The 27,903-nt window shown below is 42.1% G+C and overlaps 1 protein-coding gene across 2 annotated transcripts in view; it reads right to left on the bottom strand.

Moving 5' to 3' along the window:
* ATP8A2 (ATPase phospholipid transporting 8A2) overlaps window positions 1-27,903 on the bottom strand; it is a 758,530-nt gene that overhangs the window by 530,540 nt on the left and 200,087 nt on the right. For both annotated transcript variants that reach the window (XM_088460283.1, XM_088460284.1), the window contains 3 exons: window positions 19,162-19,231; window positions 4,439-4,523; window positions 1,795-1,934 (listed from right to left, as the gene is read on the bottom strand). In XM_088460283.1, the coding sequence (XP_088316409.1) occupies window positions 1,795-1,934; window positions 4,439-4,523; window positions 19,162-19,231 (295 nt within the window). The remainder of the gene's footprint in view (window positions 1-1,794; window positions 1,935-4,438; window positions 4,524-19,161; window positions 19,232-27,903) is intronic.

The raw sequence follows: 27,903 nt of genomic DNA, 5'->3' as shown, positions 1-27,903 counted from the left end.
GCAACAGCGTTCTATCGCACTGGCACGCCTGCGTTTCCCTGACAACCACCCGTCAACTCCCACAAATGGCATTTCCTGTCAATCACTCTGCGATGGGTCTGAGTAGTCACTGCGATTGCAGTCCTGATTGCAGTGTCCGGTTCGCACACACGCACTGCGAAGCATTCGCAGTACGCAACAATCAGCCAATTGCGTGCGTAATCGCTGTTGCAATCGGTAGTGAATCAGGCACTCAGTCGATAAAATGGCTGCCTTATGACTTATTATTGTCACTAGTTCCTAGTGCACTGTTTCCCAAACTCCGCCATTACAGTCCAGGTTTTAAGGATAATCATGCTTGAGAACAGTTGACTTAATTAGTACCTCAGTCACTTTGATTTAACCATTTGGACTCAAGCATGGCTATCCTTAACACCTGGACTGTAATGTCGGAGTTCAGGAAACTCTGCCCTAGTGTATTACATACATCCCAACTGACCCAATTTGAGGGATGTGCCGCTCATGTAACAATTAGTATAGCTTTGTCCCGATTGGGTGGACAGACCCCAATGACATGTGACACCACCCCCTTCTCCTGTGCCAATGGCGGTGCAGGCACATTTTTACCCACACAAAGGTTGCCTTAGCCGGTTGAAACATGTTTAATGTCACAGTGAGGACACCAGTTTATAGCACCTTATACACACACAGACTGAAGGTCATTTTATACTATATTTTCAATAATTTTGTGGCTCAAACAAAGTTTGTCTACATACATGAAATTCATTTATGTTTCATATACACCTTATACACACAGCCGGAAGGTAATTTTATACTATATTTATAATACTTTTGTGCCTAAAACAAAGTTTGTGTACATTGAACCATCAGAAAGCAAAGGTATCACTATCTCAGTCATGCTAATAATATTCCGTATTTTGGAATATTCTGTATTTCGGAATATTTGGATATGTGAGACTCCACCTGTAATATATTAACAGAGTTTGTCTCCGTCCATAAAATAATTGCGACAAGCATACTGTAATTTGTTTCTGCAAGCGATCAGGCTCCTCTCTGATTCATTGCCAGGTCTCATGCAAATCTATTAACCTCCCTAAAATGAGTGTGTTATTATCCTAGTGAGGATGGGGCCACTCTCTCACGATCTCATCATTACCAATTTAGCTTCAATTGCTGTATTAATAACACAGACTACGACCTCGGCTTTACTTCCACAGTCCCTTCCATTTTACCTTGGCTGCGCCCTTTCTGTCAGCTATCCATAGCTGCTTAGTGGGATCATCATACGAGTTATTAATTGCTTTCATATTTTCAGGAAACTCTCAAGGTCTGCCCTGCTAAGCCCTACGCTCGTGGGACCGCAAGATAGTGCAGATATTTCATGTTTACAATAGAGTAATAAAGGGTTATCGTGTCACACAAAGCTGCAATATCAGGTTCACGGTGATGTCATGCCTCGCTCTAATAGCCGGAGTGTGCTTTCCTCAGGTGGTCCTGTTCCCTGTCTGCACTGACAGTCATTGCAAGGAAATAGCTAAGGGATCGAGGGGTCCTGTAGCCTGGAGTGGAAATATTTTCGCGAACAAAAACAATGGAAAGAATATAGACAATATTGTGACGTTTGTAGAATAACCGTGGCTTTGACAATCGGGTAAAACTGCCACACGCTCAGAAACCTTTGTACACTTAGCAGCAGGGGAACCTAACCTTTGGCATAGGTCAGCTAAGGATCTTGGGAGTTGTAGTACAGAAACAGCTGGAGGGTCAGAGGTCGAGTGATTATGCGCTACTCACCTTTTCTATAACCTCATAACATTCTTCAAGTTTCTGAGCTCTGTCCTTCAAAATGACACTGGCCTCATTGTGGATCCTCAGCCATTCCTTGTATTCAGGTTCTTCCAAGTCTGTGTACGCGATGCACAACGTTCTCAGGCCTGTAGATATATATAATAAATATATATATAAATGAATAAAAAGGTTTTCAATGTTTAGAAGTCCTAAAGTATATTCGTACCAAGTTAATGTTCTATATAATGTATTATGAAATAAAAAAATATATTATATTTATATGTACCTACAATCTAGTGGGAAGAAGGCAGAGCGCGAACAAGAAGAGCGTGTGTGGCTCTGACTAATATACCCTCTATTGTCATTTATAAGGATATGAGATGTCACAAATGGGATACATGACCATGTAAATGTACAAAGCTGCAGACACACACACACATACAGATCTATCCTCATACATTATTGCTGCAGTTGCGCAAAACAGCCCTAGTCGACCGGGGCGACTCATCCTGCGCAGGTTGTCTCTTTTGCCCAAAAATGCGTCTTATGGTGCATACACACGATCAGATTTTTTCTTCAGATATGGACGATAACGATTTAAAAATCGTTCAGTCGTTCATATCTGATGGAAAATCGTTCATATCTGACATGCCTGAACGATGGACGATCAACGATGCGCGTTCCCGTTTGTCAGATAACGATATCTGACATCTGATGGGTTTGCAGTCAGACTTGGACGATTCCATTCATTTAATGCAGTCAAAAATCGTTCATTCGTTCAAATCGTTCAAAACTTTGGTCAAATCGTCCAAATCGTTTAAATCGTTTAATCGTTCAGTCGTTCATCTGACAAATCTGACAAGTCTGACAAATCTGACCGTGTGTACGCTCCATTAGTCGCCATGCGATAAAACAAAATCGCTTCAAAAGACACTTTTACAGGTGTGGCATATAAAATTAATCAGTGCAGTCTCATGAAGCGGTTTGTCGCATCCAAGTGAGACTATGGGGTCTAGTTACTAAGCAGTGTTAGGAGACAGAGTGAAAAGTGATAAGAAAGTGATAAGGTGCCAGCCAATCAGCTCCCAACTGTCATTTTTCAAACACAGCCTGTGTGATAACAGTTGGGAGCTGATTGGCTGGCACCTTATCACTTTTCACTCTGTCTCCTAACACTGCTTAGTAAATAGACCCCTAAGACGCATTTTCAAAGGAAAAAAGACGCTCAGCGCAAGCCGGGTCACATGGGACCTAGCGAGCCGAGAAAGGCTGTTTGGCGCAACTGTGTATGAGGACACAAATGTCAATAAATCTATATATACACCCCAAGATACAGTTAGAGACAATGCAGTATGTTCTATGGCGGAATCGGTATTAATGCCCGCCGGACGGGAGCCCAGCATTTGAAATCCCGACGCCGGCAGGCCGAACAGTGCAGATCCCGACGAAGGTAAGTAAAGTACCTAACCCTCCCCTCCCCCCCACCTAAACCCTAACCCTCCTTTAGGGGTGCCTAACCCTAACCTTACCCCCCTAGTGTCTAAACTTAACAGCTCCTCCCCGCACCCTAAACCTAACCCCCCCAGGGGTGCCTAACCCGAACACCCCCTTCCCCTAGCCTAACCCTCCCTGGGGGGTGCCTAACCCTAAGTCCCCCTGGGGGTCCCTAAAACTAACCTCCCCATCCCCTGCTACGTGGTTACTTACCCCCGGCGTTGGACGATCGGTCCAGCGTCCTGTCGGGGTCCCGCCGTCGAAATACCGACGCCTATGTTAGATTCCTTGCCGGGATTACACTGTCGGGATTGTGACTGGTGGCTGCAATTACTGCATCCGTTCTATGCATGGGGGTCATTAAACCACAGCTTTTATTAGCTGTAGCCTGGCTAACACTATCACAGAGTACATAAACAGCAGAAATGCTGAGAAATAGTTTTACTACAAAAGCAATTATCAGACAATGGCATAAATTAAAAACACTTATAAGTGTCAGACTTTGATAACACTGATTTATTCCCAGGCTCAGTACTTTGATCCAAGAAGTGGTCGTTCCTTAGATTTATGTATCATATACAGTAATGCTTATCTCTTCCAGGTTTGGTTTGAGGGCTACATTAGGTTTGGAGTAAATGTAAGGCAAGAAGATGCAATAATAATAATAATAATAAAAATATATACTACACCACACATCACTGAAGTCTGTTTCCCATTTTAGAGGTTTTTTTTATCTTGATTCAATGGGGTTAATTAAGGTTTATAAAGTTTAGGCATTTCCCATAGAAACCAATCAAATTATAGCTTTCATAGAATGTACTAGGCAAATGATAGCCAGTATCTGATTGGTTGCTATGGACAGCACCTCCACTTTTAAAAAAAAATACACTTTAGTAAATGTTTCCCCATGTGTTTTACTTCTTGAAATGAGATTAAAAAGGAAAAAAAAACTAAAGTTGAAAACAATGAGTGACCAGAGCCATTGCGATTTCTGTAGCCCAAAGTTTTCTTGTTTTTCTCCCAGATTTTGACAGGAAAATCAGGTATGGAAAGAAAGTGCTGTAGAAGCTGCTTATTGTGGAGCATAATGGCGGGCGAAAAAAAAGAAAAACTTGTAATAAGCCTTAACGGTAGTAATCACAACAACATGTTTTACCTTCGGAAGCAAATTGTTCAAGATGGATTAAGGTCTGTTCCATGTACTGGGATTCTCTTGACAGTCTCTCAAATATAACATTATCCTTAGAAACAAAGAAGACAAAATGAACATATAAAATAAAATTAATGTAATCCCACTGGAAGTTGAGCTTTCAAATTTGAGAGAATGAATAGTTGTAAAAACGGCAAAAATTATACGCAGAGGCAGCCATTTTGTGGTCTGAAACCAATGACATCACTGAGCCACTTCATGAGGCACAATAAGTGTAAGTTGTAGCAGGTGTTTGTTAAAACATATTAGGTAAAAAACAGTATTATCAGATTAAGGGGTCTAGTTACTAAACAGTGTTAGGAGACAGAGTGATAAGGTGCCAGCCAATCAGCTCCCGACTGTCATTTTTCAAACACAGCCTGTGAGATGGCAGTTAGCAGCTGATTGGCTGGCACCTTATCACTTTTCACTCTGGCTCCTAACACTGCTTAGTAACTAGACCCCTTAATCTTATACAAATGTGTTCTCATACACTATTGCTGCATTCGCGACAAACAGCCCCTCCAGGTGCCGTGCGACTTAGCTTGCGCCGAGCATCTGTTTCACATCTTTTTCACCTGAAAATGCATCATAGTCGCAATGCGACTAAGGCTGAATCTGAACACGAAGCACAAGTGTCGCATACAGTATTAAATGAATCACTGTAGTCCCGTGTAGCGGTTTTTCGCATCGCATTGGAAGTAAGACATTCCCGTGGCAAAAAGACGATACTCCACTCAGAACGGCTCTTTGACGGCATATTGAGCCTAGGTGTATGAGGACACATTTGTATTGAAGAAATTGTTATTTCTCTGTATTTATCCACCAATGAGATTAATGTGTTGGCCCTTTAAGTATACCCCAAAATACAATGACACTAAAAATGAAAGTAAATTGGTTCAAAATATGGGGCCTATTTAAAAAGCAGGAAATCGTGCAGTTTCAGCGTGATTTCATTATTGGGACTATTTAAGAAGAGTTTGATGCCAGAGATATAACTTGAATTAGATAAACTAACCACTGCATGCAGCAGTTTCCTTAATTTGCAATGGAGACTATGGTCTGGCTCCATTACCAAGCTTCAAAAAGCTTGACCCCGTTAGCTAACTCCATCTTCAGATGGTGCTAGCAGCTGTAGCCTATGGGCTATAGTAATGCTGGAGAGGGATCCTCAGATTCTTCTCCATTAGCTGGACTATGCACAGGATTGCTTGCACATGCATGGTAACGTACTGCAGGGCACACTAGGAGTGAAGTTTTTATTGCTGCATTACTCTAGCGGCGAAAGGCTTCACAATGGGAGACAGTGCTTTGCAAAGGAAGCCTCTTCCTCAGAAGCACTGTCCTAGCAAGCATCTTAATAAATAGCTCCGATAAATGGAGCTAGAAACTACAAATACAGTAATCATTTGTCCCGTGAAAAACCCAGTGAATAATAAATAGGCCCCTATGACTTGAACGGTGAACCCCAAACTCTTTCAAAAAGTCTGTAACTAGTATACAACTGTCCAATGTCAGAGGAAAGGAAGGTGGGGAGGGAAAGTGGGGATATCCTAAGCCTAAGTTTTCACTAGTAGTTTCTACTCACAAAATTATCCACAGTAACAATAATAGTTAAACCCAATTATCTAGGTACAGAATAAATGTAAAGGGTGTGGAGGTGCACCCCTGAGAGTAGATATCTAGGTATAGAATACATGTAAAAGGTGTGGAGGTGCACCCTGAGAGTAGATATCTAGGTATAAAAGAAATGTAAAAGGTGTGGAGGGGCGCCACTGAGAGTAGATATCTAGGTATAGAATAAAGGTAAAAGGTGTGGAGGTGCACCCCTGAGAGTAGATATCTAGGTATAGAATAAATGTAAAAGGTGTGGAGGTGCACCCCTGAGAGTAGATATCTAGGTATAGAATAAAGGTAAAAGGTGTGGAGGTGCACCCGAGAGTAGATATCTAGGTATAGAATAAAGGTAAAAGGTGTGGAGGTGCACCCCTGAGAGTAGATATCTAGGTATAGAATAAAGGTAAAAGGTGTGGAGGTGCACCCCTGAGAGTAGATATCTAGGTATAGAATAAATGTAAAAGGTGTGGAGGGGCACCACTGAGAGTAGATATCTAGGTATAGAATAAATGTAAAAGGTGTGGAGGTGCACCCCTGAGAGTAGATATCTAGGTATAGAATAAATGTAAAAGGTGTGGAGGTGCACCCCTGAGAGTAGATATCTAGGTATAGAATAAAGGTAAAAGGTGTGGAGGTGCACCCCTGAGAGTAGATATCTAGGTATAGAATAAAGGTAAAAGGTGTGGAGGTGCACCCCTGAGAGTAGATATCTAGGTATAGAATAAATGTAAAAGGTGTGGAGGTGCACCCCTGAGAGTAGATATCTAGGTATAGAATAAATGTAAAAGGTGTGGAGGTGCACCCCTGAGAGTAGATATCTAGGTATAGAATAAATGTAAAAGGTGTGGAGGTGCACCCCTGAGAGTAGATATCTAGGTATAGAATAAAGGTAAAAGGTGTGGAGGTGCACCCGTGAGAGTAGATATCTAGGTATAGAATAAAGGTAAAAGGTGTGGAGGTGCACCCCTGAGAGTAGATATCTAGGTATAGAATAAATGTAAAAGGTGTGGAGGTGTACCCCTGAGAGTAGATATCTAGGTATAGAATAAATGTAAAAGGTGTGGAGGTGCACCCCTGAGAGTAGATATCTAGGTATAGAATAAATGTAAAAGGTGTGGAGGTGCACCCCTGAGAGTAGATATCTAGGTATAGAATAAAGGTAAAAGGTGTGGAGGTGCACCCCTGAGAGTAGATATCTAGGTATAGAATAAAGGTAAAAGGTGCACCCCTGAGAGTAGATATCTAGGTATAGAATAAATGTAAAAGGTGTGGAGGTGCACCCCTGAGAGTAGATATCTAGGTATAGAATAAATGTAAAAGGTGTGGAGGTGCACCCCTGAGAGTAGATATCTAGGTATAGAATAAATGTAAAAGGTGTGGAGGTGCACCCCTGAGAGTAGATATCTAGGTATAGAATAAAGGTAAAAGGTGTGGAGGTGCACCCCTGAGAGTAGATATCTAGGTATAGAATAAATGTAAAAGGTGTGGAGGTGCACCCCTGAGAGTAGATATCTAGGTATAGAATAAATGTAAAAGGTGTGGAGGTGCACCCCTGAGAGTAGATATCTAGGTATAGAATAAATGTAAAAGGTGTGGAGGTGCACCCCTGAGAGTAGATATCTAGGTATAGAATAAAGGTAAAAGGTGTGGAGGTGCACCCCTGAGAGTAGATATCTAGGTATAGAATAAAGGTAAAAGGTGTGGAGGTGCACCCCTGAGAGTAGATATCTAGGTATAGAATAAAGGTAAAAGGTGCACCCCTGAGAGTAGATATCTAGGTATAGAATAAATGTAAAAGGTGTGGAGGTGCACCCCTGAGAGTAGATATCTAGGTATAGAATAAATGTAAAAGGTGTGGAGGTGCACCCCTGAGAGTAGATATCTAGGTATAGAATAAATGTAAAAGGTGTGGAGGTGCACCCCTGAGAGTAGATATCTAGGTATAGAATAAAGGTAAAAGGTGTGGAGGTGCACCCCTGAGAGTAGATATCTAGGTATAGAATAAAGGTAAAAGGTGTGGAGGTGCACCCCTGAGAGTAGATATCTAGGTATAGAATAAATGTAAAAGGTGTGGAGGTGCACCCCTGAGAGTAGATATCTAGGTATAGAATAAATGTAAAAGGTGTGGAGGTGCACCCCTGAGAGTAGATATCTAGGTATAGAATAAAGGTAAAAGGTGTGGAGGTGCACCCCTGAGAGTAGATATCTAGGTATAGAATAAAGGTAAAAGGTGTGGAGGTGCACCCCTGAGAGTAGATATCTAGGTATAGAATAAATGTAAAAGGTGTGGAGGTGCACCCCTGAGAGTAGATATCTAGGTATAGAATAAAGGTAAAAGGTGTGGAGGTGCACCCCTGAGAGTAGATATCTAGGTATAGAATAAATGTAAAAGGTGTGGAGGTGCACCCCTGAGAGTAGATATCTAGGTATAGAATAAATGTAAAAGGTGTGGAGGTGCACCCCTGAGAGTAGATATCTAGGTATAGAATAAATGTAAAAGGTGTGGAGGTGCACCCCTGAGAGTAGATATCTAGGTATAGAATAAAGGTAAAAGGTGTGGAGGTGCACCCCTGAGAGTAGATATCTAGGTATAGAATAAAGGTAAAAGGTGTGGAGGTGCACCCCTGAGAGTAGATATCTAGGTATAGAATAAAGGTAAAAGGTGCACCCCTGAGAGTAGATATCTAGGTATAGAATAAAGGTAAAAGGTGTGGAGGTGCACCCCTGAGAGTAGATATCTAGGTATAGAATAAATGTAAAAGGTGTGGAGGTGCACCCCTGAGAGTAGATATCTAGGTATAGAATAAATGTAAAAGGTGTGGAGGTGCACCCCTGAGAGTAGATATGTAGGTATAGAATAAATGTAAAAGGTGTGGAGGTGCACCCCTGAGAGTAGATATCTAGGTATAGAATAAATGTAAAAGGTGTGGAGGTGCACCCCTGAGAGTAGATATCTAGGTATAGAATAAAGGTAAAAGGTGTGGAGGTGCACCCCTGAGAGTAGATATCTAGGTATAGAATAAAGGTAAAAGGTGTGGAGGTGCACCCCTGAGAGTAGATATCTAGGTATAGAATAAAGGTAAAAGGTGCACCCCTGAGAGTAGATATCTAGGTATAGAATAAATGTAAAAGGTGTGGAGGTGCACCCCTGAGAGTAGATATCTAGGTATAGAATAAATGTAAAAGGTGTGGAGGTGCACCCCTGAGAGTAGATATCTAGGTATAGAATAAATGTAAAAGGTGTGGAGGTGCACCCCTGAGAGTAGATATCTAGGTATAGAATAAATGTAAAAGGTGTGGAGGTGCACCCCTGAGAGTAGATATCTAGGTATAGAATAAAGGTAAAAGGTGTGGAGGTGCACCCCTGAGAGTAGATATCTAGGTATAGAATAAATGTAAACGGTGTGGAGGTGCACCCCTGAGAGTAGATATCTAGGTATAGAATAAATGTAAAAGGTATGGAGGTGCACCCCTGAGAGTAGATATCTAGGTATAGAATAAAGGTAAAAGGTGTGGAGGTGCACCCCTGAGAGTAGATATCTAGGTATAGAATAAATGTAAAAGGTGTGGAGGTGCACCCCTGAGAGTAGATATCTAGGTATAGAATAAATGTAAAAGGTGTGGAGGTGCACCCCTGAGAGTAGATATCTAGGTATAGAATAAAGGTGTGGAGGTGCACCCCTGAGAGTAGATATCTAGGTATAGAATAAATGTAAAAGGTGTGGAGGTGCACCCCTGAGAGTAGATATCTAGGTATAGAATAAATGTAAAAGGTGTGGAGGTGCACCCCTGAGAGTAGATATCTAGGTATAGAATAAATGTAAAAGGTGTGGAGGTGCACCCCTGAGAGTAGATATCTAGGTATAGAATAAAGGTAAAAGGTGTGGAGGTGCACCCCTGAGAGTAGATATCTAGGTATAGAATAAATGTAAAAGGTGTGGAGGTGCACCCCTGAGAGTAGATATCTAGGTATAGAATAAATGTAAAAGGTGTGGAGGTGCACCCCTGAGAGTAGATATCTAGGTATAGAATAAATGTAAAAGGTGTGGAGGTGCACCCCTGAGAGTAGATATCTAGGTATAGAATAAATGTAAAAGGTATGGAGGTGCACCCCTGAGAGTAGATATCTAGGTATAGAATAAAGGTAAAAGGTGTGGAGGTGCACCCCTGAGAGTAGATATCTAGGTATAGAATAAATGTAAAAGGTGTGGAGGTGCACCCCTGAGAGTAGATATCTAGGTATAGAATAAATGTAAAAGGTGTGGAGGTGCACCCCTGAGAGTAGATATCTAGTAGAACACAAGGAAGAAAAGAAAACTCTTTTTGAGGGCACGCTTAAGTAATAGGTTTAATTTAATACATAACATATAAAAGTAGCACACATACAGCATACACACAGACAAACAGACTCTGTATGAGTCTGAATATAAATCAATAAATCACTCTAAGAATATGGATAAGTTATAGCCTGGATTTATACATGGAGCATATAATCTTCAATATTAAGCAGATGTGCTGAGAAATATGAATAACTTAAAGAAAATAATATACTTTTTCTTGCTGATAAATGGAAATACCTTACATGCAATAATTTAAATATAGTACTCCGTGATTGCTTATAAGGAATTGTGAAATTGTCTTATCATATAGAGAGAAAAAAAAAAAAAAGATAAAATATTTTAACCTGCTTAATATTGAAGATTATATGCTCCATGTATGAATATGGTTACAAGTATGCTAAAAAAAATATTTATCCTGGCTACAACTTATCCATACTCTTAGAGTGATTTATTGATTTATATTCACAGACTCATACAGAATCTATGTTTGTCTGTGTGTATGCTACTTTTATATCTTTTAATTTTTTAAGGTATATTACTTAAGAAAACTCTCTTTTTTGAGGGCACGCTTATCTTCCTTGTGGTCTACTAGTATACAGCTGTATAACATCTCACATTAGGCCCATAGGCCCACATTTTATCTAGTGTGTCTATAACTGAACTAGGTTATCTTATTAAATAACTCACCAATCTGTTTAATCCATCAAACACAATTAATTAACTGAATATGCCATGTAGTCCACTAATTTATTATTAAAAAAAAGAAGCCAACGTTCTGGAATGTCTAAAGAAAGGCCACGAATGAGGCATTATACTGATGTATAGGATTTTAGAAGGGGATGGCTGGGAACGGTGCCCTGATAGGTTTGATATATATACGTTAAACATGCCTAATGGAAATAGGATCTTTATCTTCGTCTTGGAGACAAATTAAAAGAGAGACAAAAGAGTTTCTTTGGTACGTTGCCTCTGGTTTATATCAGAGCTATAAGTCATTGTGACACACTGGATAAATCCTGTGTATAAATCACATGTAATAATAATATGTGCAGGGTGGTTACCAATAAAAATGTTTTATCATCGCTATGCAATGTCACTAGCGTGGAGCTTTCTAGGCAGAATAAATTATGCACATCCCTATCTGTTACAGAATAAAACCCACTTGATCCAACAGTTCATCTAAATTAGTCATTGTACACTTGGAAACTTAGCATTGCTACATTCTTATTATAATTTACACACAGTACACAGTCATATTATTTCTTGTTACAGAAGGAAAGAAAGGAACGAGGAAATGCAAGTTACTGGCATAACTTCCATTCAGTTTAGTTACCCCCATAATATAGTGTAAATTGAATAAGGGATAGAAGATTATTAACGTGATCAATTAAGTTAGCACAAGACAAGGGGGACTTTCTGCTAATCCGGGAAGTAATGGAGTGAGGAAATTGTCACTCTGTGTGGGTGGTGTTCTTAGTATGGCTGACAAGCATTGCACAACACAGAACTTCTCCAGCCAAAACCAGTACATATTTCTAAAGCTTTTAACGGCTTATAGATTACCCTTTTTATTCACGAACTTCAGAACTTCACCGTCCTCACATCAACTGTGCATATTGCTTTCATATTTTAAAAACCAGGACATGCCACGAACAAGATTTCTTCTTTAAGTTTAGTACACATTTATGGATTTCCTGTTCCATCAGCATAGAACATACAGATATACGTAGGGATCGCGGTTTACTATTTTGGTCCAGGCTGCATTTTCCTTAGAATTCCCTAGGAATATCACATGATGTGAAGGAGGCTTAGAATTTTTATTTGGCTCTCCAGCTCCTGTAGAACTGTAGGTCCCAACACACCCTGCCAGCCGCCCAAATGATAATCCTAATCATGTGCTCAGTCTACAACAGTTACTAACGAGCAGGCTTACTTAGCTGTGGCCAACATAATATAATCCAGGTGACCTCCCACTGTCTGCCGTCCATAAACCTCTATTCCAACTGCACAATAGACAGAGTACTATCATACCAGTTATTGGGTGCTTGTCACATATGCTCAGTAAAGGAACCAGTTCAAGGGCTGAATCAATATTCGCCTCAGCCTATGCATTGAAAAGGAAACAGTGCCTCATGAATAGAGGTGAGGAATGCCTCACTAGTTCCTAACAATTTGTTTTCCATTTTTTTAGTCCATGCTACTGTGGCCTAAGACCACAAAATGGCCGCTTCCAATGTCTGTAAGCAACAGGTGCTTTTTATGATCTGCCACCATCACAATCCAGACATGGGTTATCCTGCAACTATGAATCTGTTTATGCAAATTACTTTTAAAATAGCTATGTAGACAGATAGTCCGGAAACCACTTCTGGTCGAGAGTCCCTCATGTGAACCTCCGTTTTCACACCACTTATTGACTTAAATGGGCAAAAGTCCCTGTATATAAGTGTTTTAGTCATACAATAACATATAGAGGTATTAATACCAAATGAAGGTGGTTAAAATAATAGTTCTATCACACACTAAATCACATAACTCATTGCTCTGGGGGCCGCCAGTACACAGTGAGTAACTGTAATGCAATGCTTTGTGGGATAGTAGAAATGGGATGGAATGGGAGCAGGTTTGCCTCTGTGGTCTGATTTCTGGGAAACATGTTCCCAAGTCTTCTCTTGAGCATCCATTTTTTTATGTTATTTATATAAGTCACTTTTCATTGTAAGCCATCTCTCTCTACAGTACAGCTCATTCCTATTCACTTTGGATTTAATAGCTTTAAGGACAGCTGCTAAATAGGATATTTTTGGTCAGATATTTAAAGTAAATGAAAATAAATGGACCAGTACTTCTGTTAAGAAAAGTAATGATATACAGATGCGTCCACATACCTCTAGTCTCCTTGCGCCTAAAACAGCTGTTCAAGTCGCACCATGCCATGACGCATCTCGTCGTTTTGTGACTTTTTCCCTCACAATGCGTCTTATACGCAAAGCGATGCGAATAGGATGCAAAAGCATGTGAAGCGCTACGTCACAGTGTCACAGGCGCTGACATTTTAACGTAGCATTTTGCTTGCAGATACACCCGCAGTCGCACATAGAATATAGGCAGGCCGCATATCATTTTAATCAGGAGCTGCTTGTGCATGTTATTCGCATCATTATGCGAATAACATGCATTGTAAGGGAAAAAGTCACACGAAAAGACACTCGGCGCTACCGAGACGCGCGGCGCTCACACGTTATGTGTAACGCAACTAGTAGCACACAGAGGATAAACGTATGTTGACACATCTGTATTGGCATTTTTAAAGTTACATTACAACTAAATTTGCATATTCAAAATAAGTCTGAACCAAATTTTATCCATAAACATAACTTCCATGCCCGAGACCTGATTTGTTCAAAATGCGTTGCTTGGTAAAATCAATCATAATCTTAGATTCTGGTAATATGGCCCCTAGCATATGCATTACAGCTATTTATACATAGCATTATTTAAACCTGTCTTTCCTCCGTTAAATTATTACAAATCTATACCCGGGTGCCTGTTCCATCATTCGCATTGCTAAGACGCACTCAAGCCCGATATCTCATTTTATCTAAGCCAAACAACCAGAATGGACCCCTCTTATATTACTCAATGCAAAAGTAGAAAACATTTCTCTATTCAGAATGGTTTTTGGCAACATTTAACATATGTATAAGAATACTCTGAAAATAGACCATTTTACTATGCTACAGATGTGTCCACATACATCTATCCTCCGTGCGCTACAAGTCGCACCACAAATAAGTGGGAGCTCCGCGTGACTTGGTAGCACAGAGCTTTTTTTCGTGCGACTTTCTACCTTCAAATGCATCTTATTCGCACAGCGATGCGAAAAGATAGCACAAGCAGCTTCTGTTGATTAAAACGATATGCAGCATGCCTATGTTCTCCGAGTGAGTGCGGGTGTATCTGCAGGCAAAACGCTACGTTACAGTGTTACACCGCTGTAACACTGTATTTGGCAGCCATTTTGAAGCCCGATCCAGTCTTCTTGAAGACATTGCCTATAACTACACAAGGAATCCTTTCTGAAGTAAAAAGTGCCTCAGTGATTGTAGATGTGTTCTATATATGATAAGACTCATGGACTCAGGGAGTGCAACATAACACGTTTACTTAGAGCAACATCAGTAACTGAACTGAGCACAAACAAGAACTCCCTCCCAGCATGCATAGCCCCATGGAAAGTCTCATCCTGCTGGGTCCTAGCAGGATATAGATCTACATTCCTCCCTTCATAAAGATGATAGAGAAGAGGTAACACAATAAAAAGAGAATAATGAAAGGAGAGAGAATGGTGTGGAAAGTTGTGTGACATAATTCCGGAATCAGGAATTGGGTGCATACGCGTCCTGACTTGGTGGTATACATGTGCGGAATGGGAGCCTGGTCATTGCAAGGGATATCTATTGGTGCTGTTGAGTCAGATGGCGGTTCATTATCAATTGAGGAAGCCACCGGTTCTGACAATCCCGGGCTTGGTGTGATGTGAGAGGGGTTTGTGCCGTCCACTGTTACATTGGGCAGTAATAGTCTCTTCAGGTACACTCAGGAAGTGGCGACGATTACGCTCATACACAGCTCCATCTGCTTGAACAACATAGCTGTTGAGTCGGTCGGCTTCCTTTAGAACAGTAGCAATTTTGTCATATCCTCGAGCGGTCTGTAGTTGAACAGCTTGTCCTGGGACCAACTGTGGGAGAGCGTGTGTTGTACGGTCATAATTCCTTTTATTAGACATGCGCTTAGCAGCCAGTGCTGCCTGCACTTGTGTCTGTAATTGAGGCTGTAATTCCTGTTTGGTAATTGGGATTTGGGTTCCGGTGCGACGTGATAACAACCGTTGGGCAGGGGATGGTAATCCATCTCGCGGTATGTTACGTAAGTTAAGGAGTGCCAGACAAACGTCGGTCTGGTCTCGTTCACATGTCTCTAACAGATGCTTGGCGGAACGAACAGCCCTTTCTGCGAGTCCATTGGATTGGGGATATAGTGGACTGCTGGTGATGTGTGTGAAATCCCAAGTACAAACAAACTACTTGAACTCATTGCTCGTGAACTGTGTGGCATTGTCTTTAATGAGTTTCTGAGGTATTCCATGTGTGGCAAAGTGCTGTTTGAGCTTGGTAATTATGGTGGTGCTGGTAATAGTGGTTAATTGATTTATTTCAAACCATCCTGAGTAAGAGTCTACAAGAACCAGGTACTCCTTACCCCTCCATACAAAAACCATCACCAGCAGTGACAAACCAGGGAAGAACTGGTATGTCATGCGGATGCAGTGGCTCTTTAGGTTGGTGTACATTGAGGGCAGCAAACAGAGACCTCCTTCTCTAGATCATGAAACATGGTAGACCAATAGAGCAGTTCCCTGGCCCTGGGCTTCGTGGCCTCCAGACCAGGGTGGCCTTGGTGCAGTTGCTTGGTGTAGTACTTTTACAATATGTAGGGTATAACAAATCTCTGACCTCGCAAAACAATCCCATCTGATAGTGATAACTCATCTCGCATGGCAAAGAATGGGCGTAAGACTTGGGGTAGCTCCCTGGAAGATTGTGGCCAGCCTCGCAGAATAACCTGAGAGAGGCGTTGACATAACTCATCCGCCAAAGATTCTGTACGCAGCTCCTCCATTCGGGCAGAGACAGGAATTGCACAGTCATTACATCATAGTCATTATCAACCGGCAGCGGAGCAGGATGGGGTAGGAACACTCTGGAGAGGAGCATCAGCCATGAACATTTATTTGCCATGCTTGTAGATGACGTCTAGGTGGTACCTCTGTAATTTGAGCATCATCCTTTGAATACGGGCAGGTGCATTGTGCAGGGGCTTTTGCAGGATGATAATGAGCGGTTGGTGGTCAGTTTCGACGGTGACCGGCTGCCCGTAGATGAAATCATGGAATTTGTGGCAAGCAAACACCAACAGCTCTTTTTCGATCTGCGCGTAACGAGATTCTGTGTGCGTCAGAGCCCTGGAATGAAAAGCAATTGGTCTATTGTTCTGGAGACAAACTGCACCCAGCCCGTGCTGTGAGGCGTCAGCTGAGATCCCCACCGGTAAGTGTACATTGAAATATTGCAGAATAGGAGGGCTGGTGAGTATGCATTTAAGTTTTGACACCGCGGCCTGGTGCTGTTCCAACCAACACCACTCTGTATCTTGGTGCAGAAGATGCCGCAGGGGTGCAATTATCTCACTGTAAGTGGGGATGAATTTTGACAGGTAGTTAGCCATCCCTAAGAAGCATTGGAGGCTAAGTTTGTCCACAGGCAAAGGCATGTCCTGGATGGCTGCCGTTTTGTCAGGGTCGGGTTTAACACCATGGTTAGTGAGGAGGTGACCCATGTATGGGACTTCAGCCACTCTGAATCTACACTTATCTGGGTTGAGCTATAAGCTGATAGCTTGTATTCTGTCCAATGCCTGGCGTAGATGCTCGTCATGTTCTTGTATAGTACGGCCCCAGACGAGGATGTCGTTGACTATAATCTCGCAGGGGTATCCAGCAAACAGTTGTTCCATACACCGTTGAAACACCTCACTGCCAGTAGTCAATCCGTATGGCATGCGTAGAAAGGCATTTCTGACAGCTGGTGTCATAAAACAGTGAGGAGTGACGATTCTTTGTCTAATGGGATTTGCCAAAACCCACATTTCGCATCTAACGTGTTGAAGACCTTGGCTTCTGACATGTCAGCAATGACTTGTTCTACTGTTCGCAATGAGTGGCGGGATCTTAGCAGAGCTTTACTGAGGTGTACAGGGTCTATGCAAATCCTGACAGTCCCATCTGTTTTTATAGCAGCAACCATTGCAGATACCCACTGGGTCGCTTTTTCAATAGGGGTAATAACACCAAGCGCAGTCATGCTCTATAACTCAGCTAGGACCTTATCCTTCATGGCGATTGGAACCCTCTGGGGTTCACACACTGTAGGGATGACAGATTCATCTAAACGCATGTGGTATATGACGGGTAGTTTGCCGATGGTGTCGCATGTGAATAAATCCTTGAAGCCGCGGAACTCTGGGGTGTCTTGTTGTATCATGTGTACTTCAGGCCCCATTTGTATCAAACCAAGGCGCACACTGTCAGGCAGTCCAAGCAATGGCCTAACATCACTATCTACTATGTGGAATAGCAGCGGTGCACACGTATATTCGATGGTGGTGGTGCCCACAGTCTTGATAATATGACCCCCATATGCCACTAAGTTTACAGTGTCTGTGTGATCTATTGTTGCTTGCGGGCTGGTTTTGTGCAGCAGAGTCTTGGACATCACGTTGCATTTGGCACCAGTGTCAATTTTAATCTTCAATGTATTGCCACTCTTTTTATCACATAAGTTAGTGAAAATCTCTCCTTGGTTTGCAGTTAGATCGACACTTTCACAATATACTGTCACATCGGAATGCGCTGTTGACTCCGTGCCCACGTGGTTGACTTTATACATCTGTCTGTCTACCTGTGTTACTTGTGGTTCACTGTGTGTCACAGTTTGTCTGGATCTGCAACATTTTGCAAAGTGGTTAAGCTTATTGCAGCGGTTGCAGCGTTTGTTAAAGGCAGGATACCTCTCCCGCGCAAATGAATGGCGTCCCCCACAGTTGTAGCATGGCCTGCATTGCGTTTGTGTGTGCTGTACACTGCATATTTCAGCCTCCCTCCGTAACTCTTTTGTGGCCTGTTCTGATTTCTCGTGCAGCATGCAGATGTGAATGGCGGGGTTTAAGGTTAGATCCTTTTCTCGTAGTAAGTGTGCACGTACTGCATCACTACGGGTACCACATACGATACGGTCTCTTATCAGCTCGTCAGTTATTGCTCCAAAATTACATTTGTTTGCCAATAGTTTCAAGGTTTACACGTATGACTGTATATTTTCCCCAGTGTTCTCGTTTGTGGAGTTGAATGTGTGTCTGTCCATTATGACATTTTTTACAGGCATACAAATCTCATCAAACTTTGCAATTAATACATTTGGGTCTTCTTTGTTTTCCCCTTCTGCATATGTGAATGTGTCTGCTTTAGTGACTGCCTCTGCACCAGCCAGATTTAGCAAGGTCTATGCTTGTACCTGCTTTGATTTTTCGGACAATCCAGCCATGCGGTACACAGCCCATTGTCTCCTGAACTGCATCCATCTGTCAGCGATAGTTTCATCAAACATGAGGGGGTCGATGCAATGGAGTCCTTGAGCCATGGTTCCCACTTCTGACACCATGTAGATGTGTTGTATATCAGATAAGACTCATGGACTCAGGAGTGCAGCATAACACATTTACTTCCAATAACATCAGTAACTGAACTGAGCACAAACAGGAACTCCCTCCCAGCATGCATAGCCCCATGGAAAGTCTCATCCTGCTGGGTCCTAGCAGGATACATATCTACAGTGATGTCACTGATTCCTGAGAAATTTATATTAATTACTATAAAACTATCAGCTCACAGAATGGCTGCCCCCCTATGTCTATATGACTGGTGAACTTTAAAGGTAGGTACTGCCTATTTATAGCCAAGACAAAAGACAAATGAGTGAGCTAATTCACTTATGCACAATGAACAAGAATCCAGTCACTTTATAAGTAATTAACCTACAAATATAGTACTAATACACTCTAGATTCCAAAACCATTGTGGAACATCTAAAACCAGAAAAGACGTAAACTCACTGCTCCTTTGCAGTAAAGTCTGAGATGTCCTGATGGAGTTCGTACGATTACAGACATCCTCTTTCTGTTGCTGGAAAAAATAAAAATAAAAAAGGTTAATCCTGTCAATGGGGAGAGATAATGACAAGTAAATTAACATATCCTTGTTATTGTAAAACCATGCTGCTGTTGCTGGGACCATGTGCAATCTTGAATATGTAAATTCACAATTGTAATGTTTTGAAATAATAATAATTAAAAAAAGTTTTATAATACTGGAAGCAATGGATTCCCCATGAAAAAGTGCGCTATGTTCCTCTCCTCTTCAGAATGACTTCACTCAGCTAGAGATTACACATCTGACAATAGTCCTGTGTAATCCTTCCGTTTATTTCCCCGCTGTCACACACCGCTTGCTCCTCCATATTAAACTGGCAAATTAAAATGGATCTACAGGACTGCAATGCATGCAGCCATTTTTCCGGAAGCGCCAGTTAGAGAAGCTTGGGGCGGTACTTGCACACTTTACTAGGTAGTTGTGCAGCTTTAAGAAAAATGCATCAGTAAATAAAAAAGTAGTCATACCAAAATAAAACAATATGTAATGTAATAGAAATGCTGTTTCATTTTTGAATCTCGGTCTCATATATTGCAAGGTATAACCTGCTCTTACTTTTGTATGGTCACAGAACTACTCAGTTACTTTTCGAACGCGTAACGATCCAAAGATTTAATGTCAGAACCCCACTCTGTGGCATGTCTATAGGAAAAGTCTCTATGAGATGTCATTATCCATTAAAATTGAGGAGAGAGCTGCTGGTGACTCGGATTCATAAATAGTTATATGCAGGAAGCTTTGTACATTGATTGCACTGGCTGCTGGAGTCCACTGTACAAGATGCTTTCACATTGGGTGCTATTAAAAAATGTCATTGAGAGCTGTCTGCTAAGTGTTAAGCAACAAGTGGTACATCAGAGGCACTGAGCAATAGTGAAGGGAGAGTACATCATGGGGTAGGTTCTAACCAGGGGTGTATCTAGGGATCCGAGCACCCTTGGCAAAGATAGTTACTGCCCCCCCCCCACATATATTCCAATAAATAAAAAAATATATATAGATGCTTCCTTTCCCACTACATGTGAAACTAGATAAGTTCATTCATATTCATTCTCTCTCTCTATCCTATTTGATGACAACAAGCCGAACATTTCACATTTTAACACATATTAAGTTGTAAATGACATATAGATCTAAAATAAATAAAAAGGTAAAATGTGTGGTACAAACACACCAACAACATAGAGAAATATAGGTACAGAAAGCACCTATATAAGTTTGGCAAGGCTGACCCAGAATGGAGACACATGCAGTTTGCACACAACCTGAGGACTGAGCCAGCATACCTGGGATACCATAAAGAATACAGATACAGGTAAGCCTCTATCAGTTCTGTACTGGGCTCAGAGCAGTATATATATCACTCACAGGCACCCTGCTACATACATACACACCCCAATCAACATGGCTTCAGCTCCTGCTTACATGCAGCCTAACCTAGTGACTGCCAGAAGCAATCTGCTGATTGGACGGGAGTCCTGCAGTGAGAGCTGCCATTGGTTAGTACATGCCGACACTCAAAATTAAGCTCCCATCCTCTACTTCCGGCAAAGCTACTGTGAGCTGACACAATCTCAAGCTTCATTCAGAGTGAGGGGCTGGGGGAGACTGGAGACTCCTGGCCTCCTTAACATGTTGGCCCAGGCCCAGGAGCTGCCGGAGCAGGTGGGGGGTTATGTAAAGCACAAGGGTGTATCTACTCTGTGGCTGCGGGTGGCTCCGCCGGGTGGCGCCCCCCCTCGGCCGGCACCCCTGGCGAGTGCCATCCTGGCCAATGGATAGATGCGCCCATGGTTCTAAATGACATACAGTATTGCCCATTAGTTTAGAGTTCCGCTAATACACTCATCATAAACCTGTAGATCTGTAATTACACCAGGAACCATATTGGAGGTCTGGTAAATAAACTGGTTACTTACTAGGGGTCTACTGTACACTAGCCGCCATATTCGGAATCTGATAATACATTAGTAACTATATTAGATTGTACACTAGTAACCATACTACACAGGGCTGCTATATATTATACTACAGTCTAAAGGTCTGTTCTATATTAGCCACCAGATTGGAGGTATGCTATACACAATCACCATTACATTAGTAACTAGATTAGCGCTCTGTTGTACATTAGCCACTAGAATGGTTATCTGAACGCACACTGGCAGTAAGACTACAATGCACTGCAGTCTACAGTTCTGTTATAGATTAGCCACCAGATTGGAGGTTTGCTATACACAACCACCATTACATTAGTAACTAGATTAGCTCTCTGCAGAGCCGTAGCTAGACGTTTTGGTGGCCTGTGCCAGAAAGAGCATTGGCGCCCCCCTCATTTTTTAAAGGGACATAATACACCCAAAAAAGGGAGCAGGGAAGAGATAGGGGAGGCCAGGAGATGCTGGGGATGAAATAAGAGGAAGCTACAAGTGAAAATGATAATAAACAGAAATTTGACAGCCCAAACAGCACCCCCTGATCTGTGGTGCCCTGTGCGATGGCATCGGCCGCACTACCCTAGCTATGGCCCTGGCGCTCTGTTGTACATTAGCCACCAGAATGGTTATCTGAACGCCTACTGGCAGTAAGACTACAATGCACTGCAGTCTACAGTTCTGTTATAGATTAGCCACCAGATTGGAGGTTCGTTACTCACTAGCAGATTGGAATTCTGCTATTTACTATTTAAAATGGGCTTGGTTTCATATATTTACCAAAATGAATAATCGTTTGCATACCAGTCACCAGAATGAGCTACATTTTGTGCTGTAAAAAAATCAGAAACCTCTATGAAAATCGAATTACTGCCCACTGATTCAGCGCCAGAATTCACTCAGTTTTGTGTACTTGCCATTAAAATGAAAAGCCATATTGCCAACGGACTGTGTCTGAGGTAGATAACCCAGAAGTTTGCTATATATAAAGATGGGTAATACAATGTATTATTTCCCTGTATGTTATAATGTAGTATTATAGCATGATTGTTTCCCTGGATCACAGTATAATAGACTGAGACGTAGCCCGTATAGCGCTGTCTGTGTGGGAGTGGTCACTGCTTATATAAGGGTACACTTTCCACTGGTAGCTCAGCAATTCAGAGGTGTTACATTGCTTCAGCAGAAGCATGAGAGACCTCTTTATACACAGCGGTTACCAAAGTGTAATACGTGTTGTCTTTTAAAATGGACATTGCCTGCTTGTGACTATTCTCATCCTTATATACATCTCAGATCAAGAACAACTGAACTGCTTTGTGATTAATCACTAATATTAGTAGCATTACAGAGCATCAACTTCTATTTCCCCAACATCTTTGACATATGTAATTTCCCATCCTCCTTTCACCTTAACATGTTATTAGTGTAGACTTACAAATATGTTAAGTATCCAACTGCTGCAATATTATTATTATTATTATTATTGTTTATTTATATGGCGCCACAAGTTTTCCGCAGCGCGTTACAAAGTACATAAACAAATAGATTGATATACAGTGACTTATAGTACAGTACAATACAATACATTACAGGACATGGATAATGTACATTGCTACATTCACGACCATAACACCCAGATAAGCAACAATGCAAAGCAATCAAGTGTTAGGTGCCCTGGTAGAGAGTAAGAAGTAGATGAAGGTATAGTAAGGAGATGCACAAGAGGGTAGAGGGCCCTGCTCATAGGAGCTTACATTCTAAGGGGGAGGGACAGACAAACAGGGATGACACAGATGGGGTAGGCAGGGAGGAAGGAGTATGTAGCAGCAAGTTAAGATGAGAGCTGGAAGGCTTTGATGAAATAGTGGGTCTTGAGAGCCTGTTTGAAGGATTGTAGAGAGGTGGAGAGTCTGATGGGAAGCGGGAGAGAGTTCCAAAGGTGGGGAGCAGCACGGGCAAAATCTTGGAGGCGGGAGTGGGAGGAAGTAATCAGCTGGCATGAGAGGCGGCGTGCATTTGTTGAACGAAGAGGGCGGACAGGAAAGTGAAGGGAGATGAGATCAGAGATGTAAATGGGAGAGGAATGGCTGAGGGCTTTGTAAGTGAGCGTGAGAACCTTAAATTGGGTTCTAAAGGGGAAGGGGAGCCAGTGCAGGGCTTGTAGGAGAGGGGAGGCAGATGAGCAGAGCAGCAGCACTGAGGACAGACTGGAGAGGGGAGAGAAGGGATTTGGGGAGGCCAGATAGGAGAAGGTTACAGTAGTCCAATCTGGAGATGACCAATGAGTGTATGAGGGTTTTAGTGGCATCCTGGGTGAGAAAGGGTCTAATCTTGGAAATATTTTTAAGATGAAAGCGACAGGACTGTGAGAGATTCTGGATATGTGGTTTGAAGGAGAGGGTGGAGTCCAGGATAACTCCAAGACAGCGCACTTTGGGGCTAGAGGAGATAGTTGTGCCATCAATTGATAAAGAAATGGTGGGAAGTGTGGTTATTCAGGGGGGAGGGAAGATGATTAGCTCAGTCTTAGACATATTAAGTTTAAGAAATCGCTGGGACATCCAGGAAGAAATGGCAGAGAGACAGTTGGAGATACGAGTGAGGAGAGAGGGAGAGAGGTCGGGGGAGGAAAGGTAGATCTGAATATCATCAGCATAGAGATGATATTGGAGGTCAAAAGAGCTGATGAGTTCACCTAGTGAGGATGTATAGAGTGAGAAAAGGAGAGGTCCAAGAGCAGAACCTTGGGGAACACCCACTGTAAGAGGCTGTGGGGGAGAAGAGGGGTCATGAAAGGAGACAGAGAAGGATCGGTCAGAGAGGTAGGAGGATAGCCAGGAGAGGGCAGTGTCACGCAGACCAAGGGAGTGAAGGATTTGCAGAAGGAGAGGGTGGTCCACAGTGTCAAAAGCAGCAGAAAGGTCAAGGAGAATGAGCAGAGAGTAGTGGCCCTTGGATTTAGCAGCAAGGAGGTCATTGCTGACTTTTGTGAGGGCAGTTTCAGTGGAGTGGAGAGAACGGAAGCCAGACTGAAAAGGGTAAAGGAGGGAATGAGAGGAAAGAAAGGTGGTAAGGCGCTTGAAAACAGCACGCTCAAGGAGCTTGGAAGCAAAAGGGAGGAGAGAGATGGGATGGTAGTTGGAGAGAGTGTTAGAATCAAGGGTTGTTTTTTTAGTATGGGGGAGACAAGGGCATGTTTAAATGCAGACAGGACAGTGCCTGATGATAGGGAGAGATTAAGGAGGTGGGCAAGATGGGAGCAGGCAGAAGGAGAGAGGTAGTGGAGGAGACGTGAAGGGATAGGGTCAAGAAGGGAGGTGGAAGGGGGGAGGACTGGATGAGGGACATGACTTCCTCTCCAGATACAGGGGAGAAGAAAGTTAGAGTCGGTAAAATTGAAGGAGAGGGGTGATCTGGGAAGAGAGGAGGTGGATAGCAGGGGGACTGGTGGGATATGATGTCCTGAAGTATGGAGTCAATTTTAGATGTAAAGTAGGTAGCAAAATCAAGGGCAGAGAGCAAGGAGGGGAGGCGAGGAGGGGGTGGGCGGAGGAGGGAGTTGAAGGTGGTGAAGAGACGTTGGGGATTTGAGGACTGAGAGGAGATGAGGTTCTTGAAATATGACTGTTTAGAAAGGGAAAGGGCAGCACTGTATGATGAGAGCATAAATTTGAAATGGAGAAAATCAGCCTTAGAGCGTGATCTTCTCCACTGTCGCTCGGCGGTTCGCGAACACTTTTGCAGGTATCTGGTGCATTTGAAATGCCAGGGTTGAGGTGTAAATCTGCGGGGGTGAATAGTGATCGCCGGAGCAACAGAGTCCAGAGCAGAAGTAAGGGAGGTATTGTATAGAGAAATGGCTTGTTCAGGGCAAGAGAGAGGATAGGGGAGAGAAGTGAGTCAGGCTGGGAAGAAAAAGAAACTGTCAATAGCATCAATGTTACGCTTAGTGATAGTGGCCATAGGAGGTAGAAGAAGGGAAGGAGAGAGGGATAGGTTAAAAGAGAGAAGGTGATGGTCTGAGAGGGGGAATGGGGAATTGGAGTAATCAGAAATATCACAACGGTGAGTGAAGACCAGGTCAAGCGAATGCCCACTCACATGGGAGGGTGAGGAGGTCCACATTGGGAGAGACCAAATGAAGACATGAGGGTGAGGAGTTTGGAGGCAGAGGCTTCTGTGGGGATATCAATAGGAATATTGAAGTCACCTAGGATAATAGAGGGAAGGTCAGAGGAGAGAAAGTGAGGAAGCCAGGAAGCGAAGTTGTCAATATTACCATGTTTATTTTTAACTGAGGCACCTATAAGTCAAATCAGCTGCCCTGTTGACCATTTTCCACTGATTCCTCAACATCTTCTATTTCTAGTAACTGTTTATCCGTTTGTTTTTTGTTTTTGTTTTTTTGTAATTTTAAGGGAAATATATTGAAGAATAAAGGTAAATACAGAGAATAGCGTACACAGATAGTGGTGCTACCCAGAAGACGAGAGGATAAGAGAGAGGGGAAGGGAAACTCTTGGGCAGTACGCAGTGAAAGTAACCAAAGAAAGCAGATAAGATACATGAGACTGGTAGAAAATTAAAGAGCAGAGACATTATTCTATAAACTGGAACGGAGGAGTAATGTAAGAAACTACTCATCCGTTCCATCTCATAGTGAGGTCTTGCAGAGAACTGAGAAAGTGTCTAGCAAGCTTATTTTGGAGTTCCGATAGGTCAGGGATTGGTAGGGGGAGTTGGACATATTTAGGTTTGTTTGCTTTATTCTGATCATGGAGCTAGGTCTGCATTCATTTGTTTGGCCCTTACGGCAGCATTATATACTTAATCTAAAATGCTTTTTACTATATTATTTCTAGTGTGCGAGGCCTGTAAATACGGTCTTCTGCATCCGGCCATTTAAAACAGCTATTTGATTTGTGATGTCACTAAGCCAGCACCATGATTACAGTCATGAGAGCAGAGGGTGCCAGGCACGAATTTCCAGCCGAGTGAAGGAGCAATTATCCACATAAATTGGTTTTGCAAAAGTGTTTATCTGGTGTAAAGTAAGTTTTCTTAGTTACTTCAAATAACATATCAACGTCCTTCTTTTCTTTCAGGGTAATACCACTCGAAAAAATAGGGTCCTAAATTAAAATCATTATGTTGGGTAATACAGCTTTCAGGAATAACAATTCATACTTGAAATAGGACTTCTGTTCGAGATTCCCCGTTTATAACAAGAAACTCACTGTTGCTGAACTTTGACAGATATTTTGAAGAACGGATCTACTTCAGCAACAGGTGTTACCATGGAAACAAACTGTGGTCTGCACAGGGGACAGTCCATTATTCACAACTGCTTTCTCAAGTGACAGAAAGAGTGTGTATTCAATAATCCACAGGTAGGGTAGTTTCAGAAGTCTCACGAGTTAGTCCAGTAAATTGTCAAATCCAGTTTAATGATTTTAAATTAGACACATTCTTAAATTACCATTCTTAAAAAACCATGTTTGATGTATCAAGGGTGGGAAATACTTTGTAATGTGTCTTTCACATGGGAGAAGACCAAAAAAACATCAGCCACCGACAAGGATAATGCTTTAGCTAGATTTAGGTTCGCAGGGATCTCTTAAAACTCCTTACACAATTAATTTTGGCAAAAGACCTAGAGCACTTCTTAGAACAGTCAAAAAAATTAAAATAAACTCCCCCAACAAGCCCACACTAGCCCATGTTTATGGAGACCTTCACCCTAAGTTGGTGAACCCTTGTCCCTTTTGATACTTAAAATCCAAACAATTTGGGGCAATGCCTTCTCTAAATAACCTGTTTACCCAGGTGGCAAAACATCAGAAGGAACTGACCATAATGATTTTCTTAATTTACTAATCAATGGTTTGAAGCTTTTCAATTTCTTAAGCTGGGTACACAGTAAAAGATCTATTGTCTAATATATTTTTCCGATGCAGATCGGAATTATATATTGGACACATCATATGCCTAATCAGTCGTACCCGGCCATTGTCCATCGCACCGTTCCATCTGCTGTGCTGCACATCAGGTGGGACGATGCCATGAACGATGTGGTACACAGGACCACACAATTTATTGTGCAATCGTACCTCTGAAGCATGGCACTGTTCTACCTGATGCTTGCATTGTGTGTACAGGAGCAACAATTAATTGGATACAATACCTGAATACAATCCCAATATATTACATTCAGAAGATAGCGTGTGTTCTGGGAATTAGTGAAATTGGGACGGCTGTCCTATCGTTTGTTACATTTTATAGTGTGTACCAAGAGTACAAACTGGAAAGATATTTGGCAGATCGACTGATCAGCAGATATATCAGCAGTTGATCGTTGTTCATACACACTGAACAGCTGACTGCCCGTACACGATGAGCAGATCTATCGTCTGTGCTGCACGGCCAACGTAATAAGTCTGAATGAAGTTGTTCACAGACATATCGTCTGTACACACTGGCCGACGTGCACACAATATATCGGCCGTTCAATTGTTGTCGGCATAAGACTATGCAGGAAAATGTTATATTGTTATTGGTCAGAACAGATGGGGCTTTTACTAGGTAGCAGTTTGGGAAAAAACAGCTTTAAATTTGATGGTCTTTTTAAAGGGTAAAAATGGGCAGAAATAAAAAAAAAACACACAAAAAACAAACATCCATGATTATTCCCAAAACTATTTAAATGTAGTT

This window comes from Taudactylus pleione, unplaced genomic scaffold (assembly GCF_031769625.1).
Source record: "Taudactylus pleione unplaced genomic scaffold, aTauple2 ptg000043l, whole genome shotgun sequence".
Classification (NCBI taxonomy): domain Eukaryota; kingdom Metazoa; phylum Chordata; class Amphibia; order Anura; family Myobatrachidae; genus Taudactylus; species Taudactylus pleione.
The sequence above is the reverse complement of the archived record's forward strand: the minus strand, read 5'-3'. Positions and strand labels throughout refer to the sequence as shown.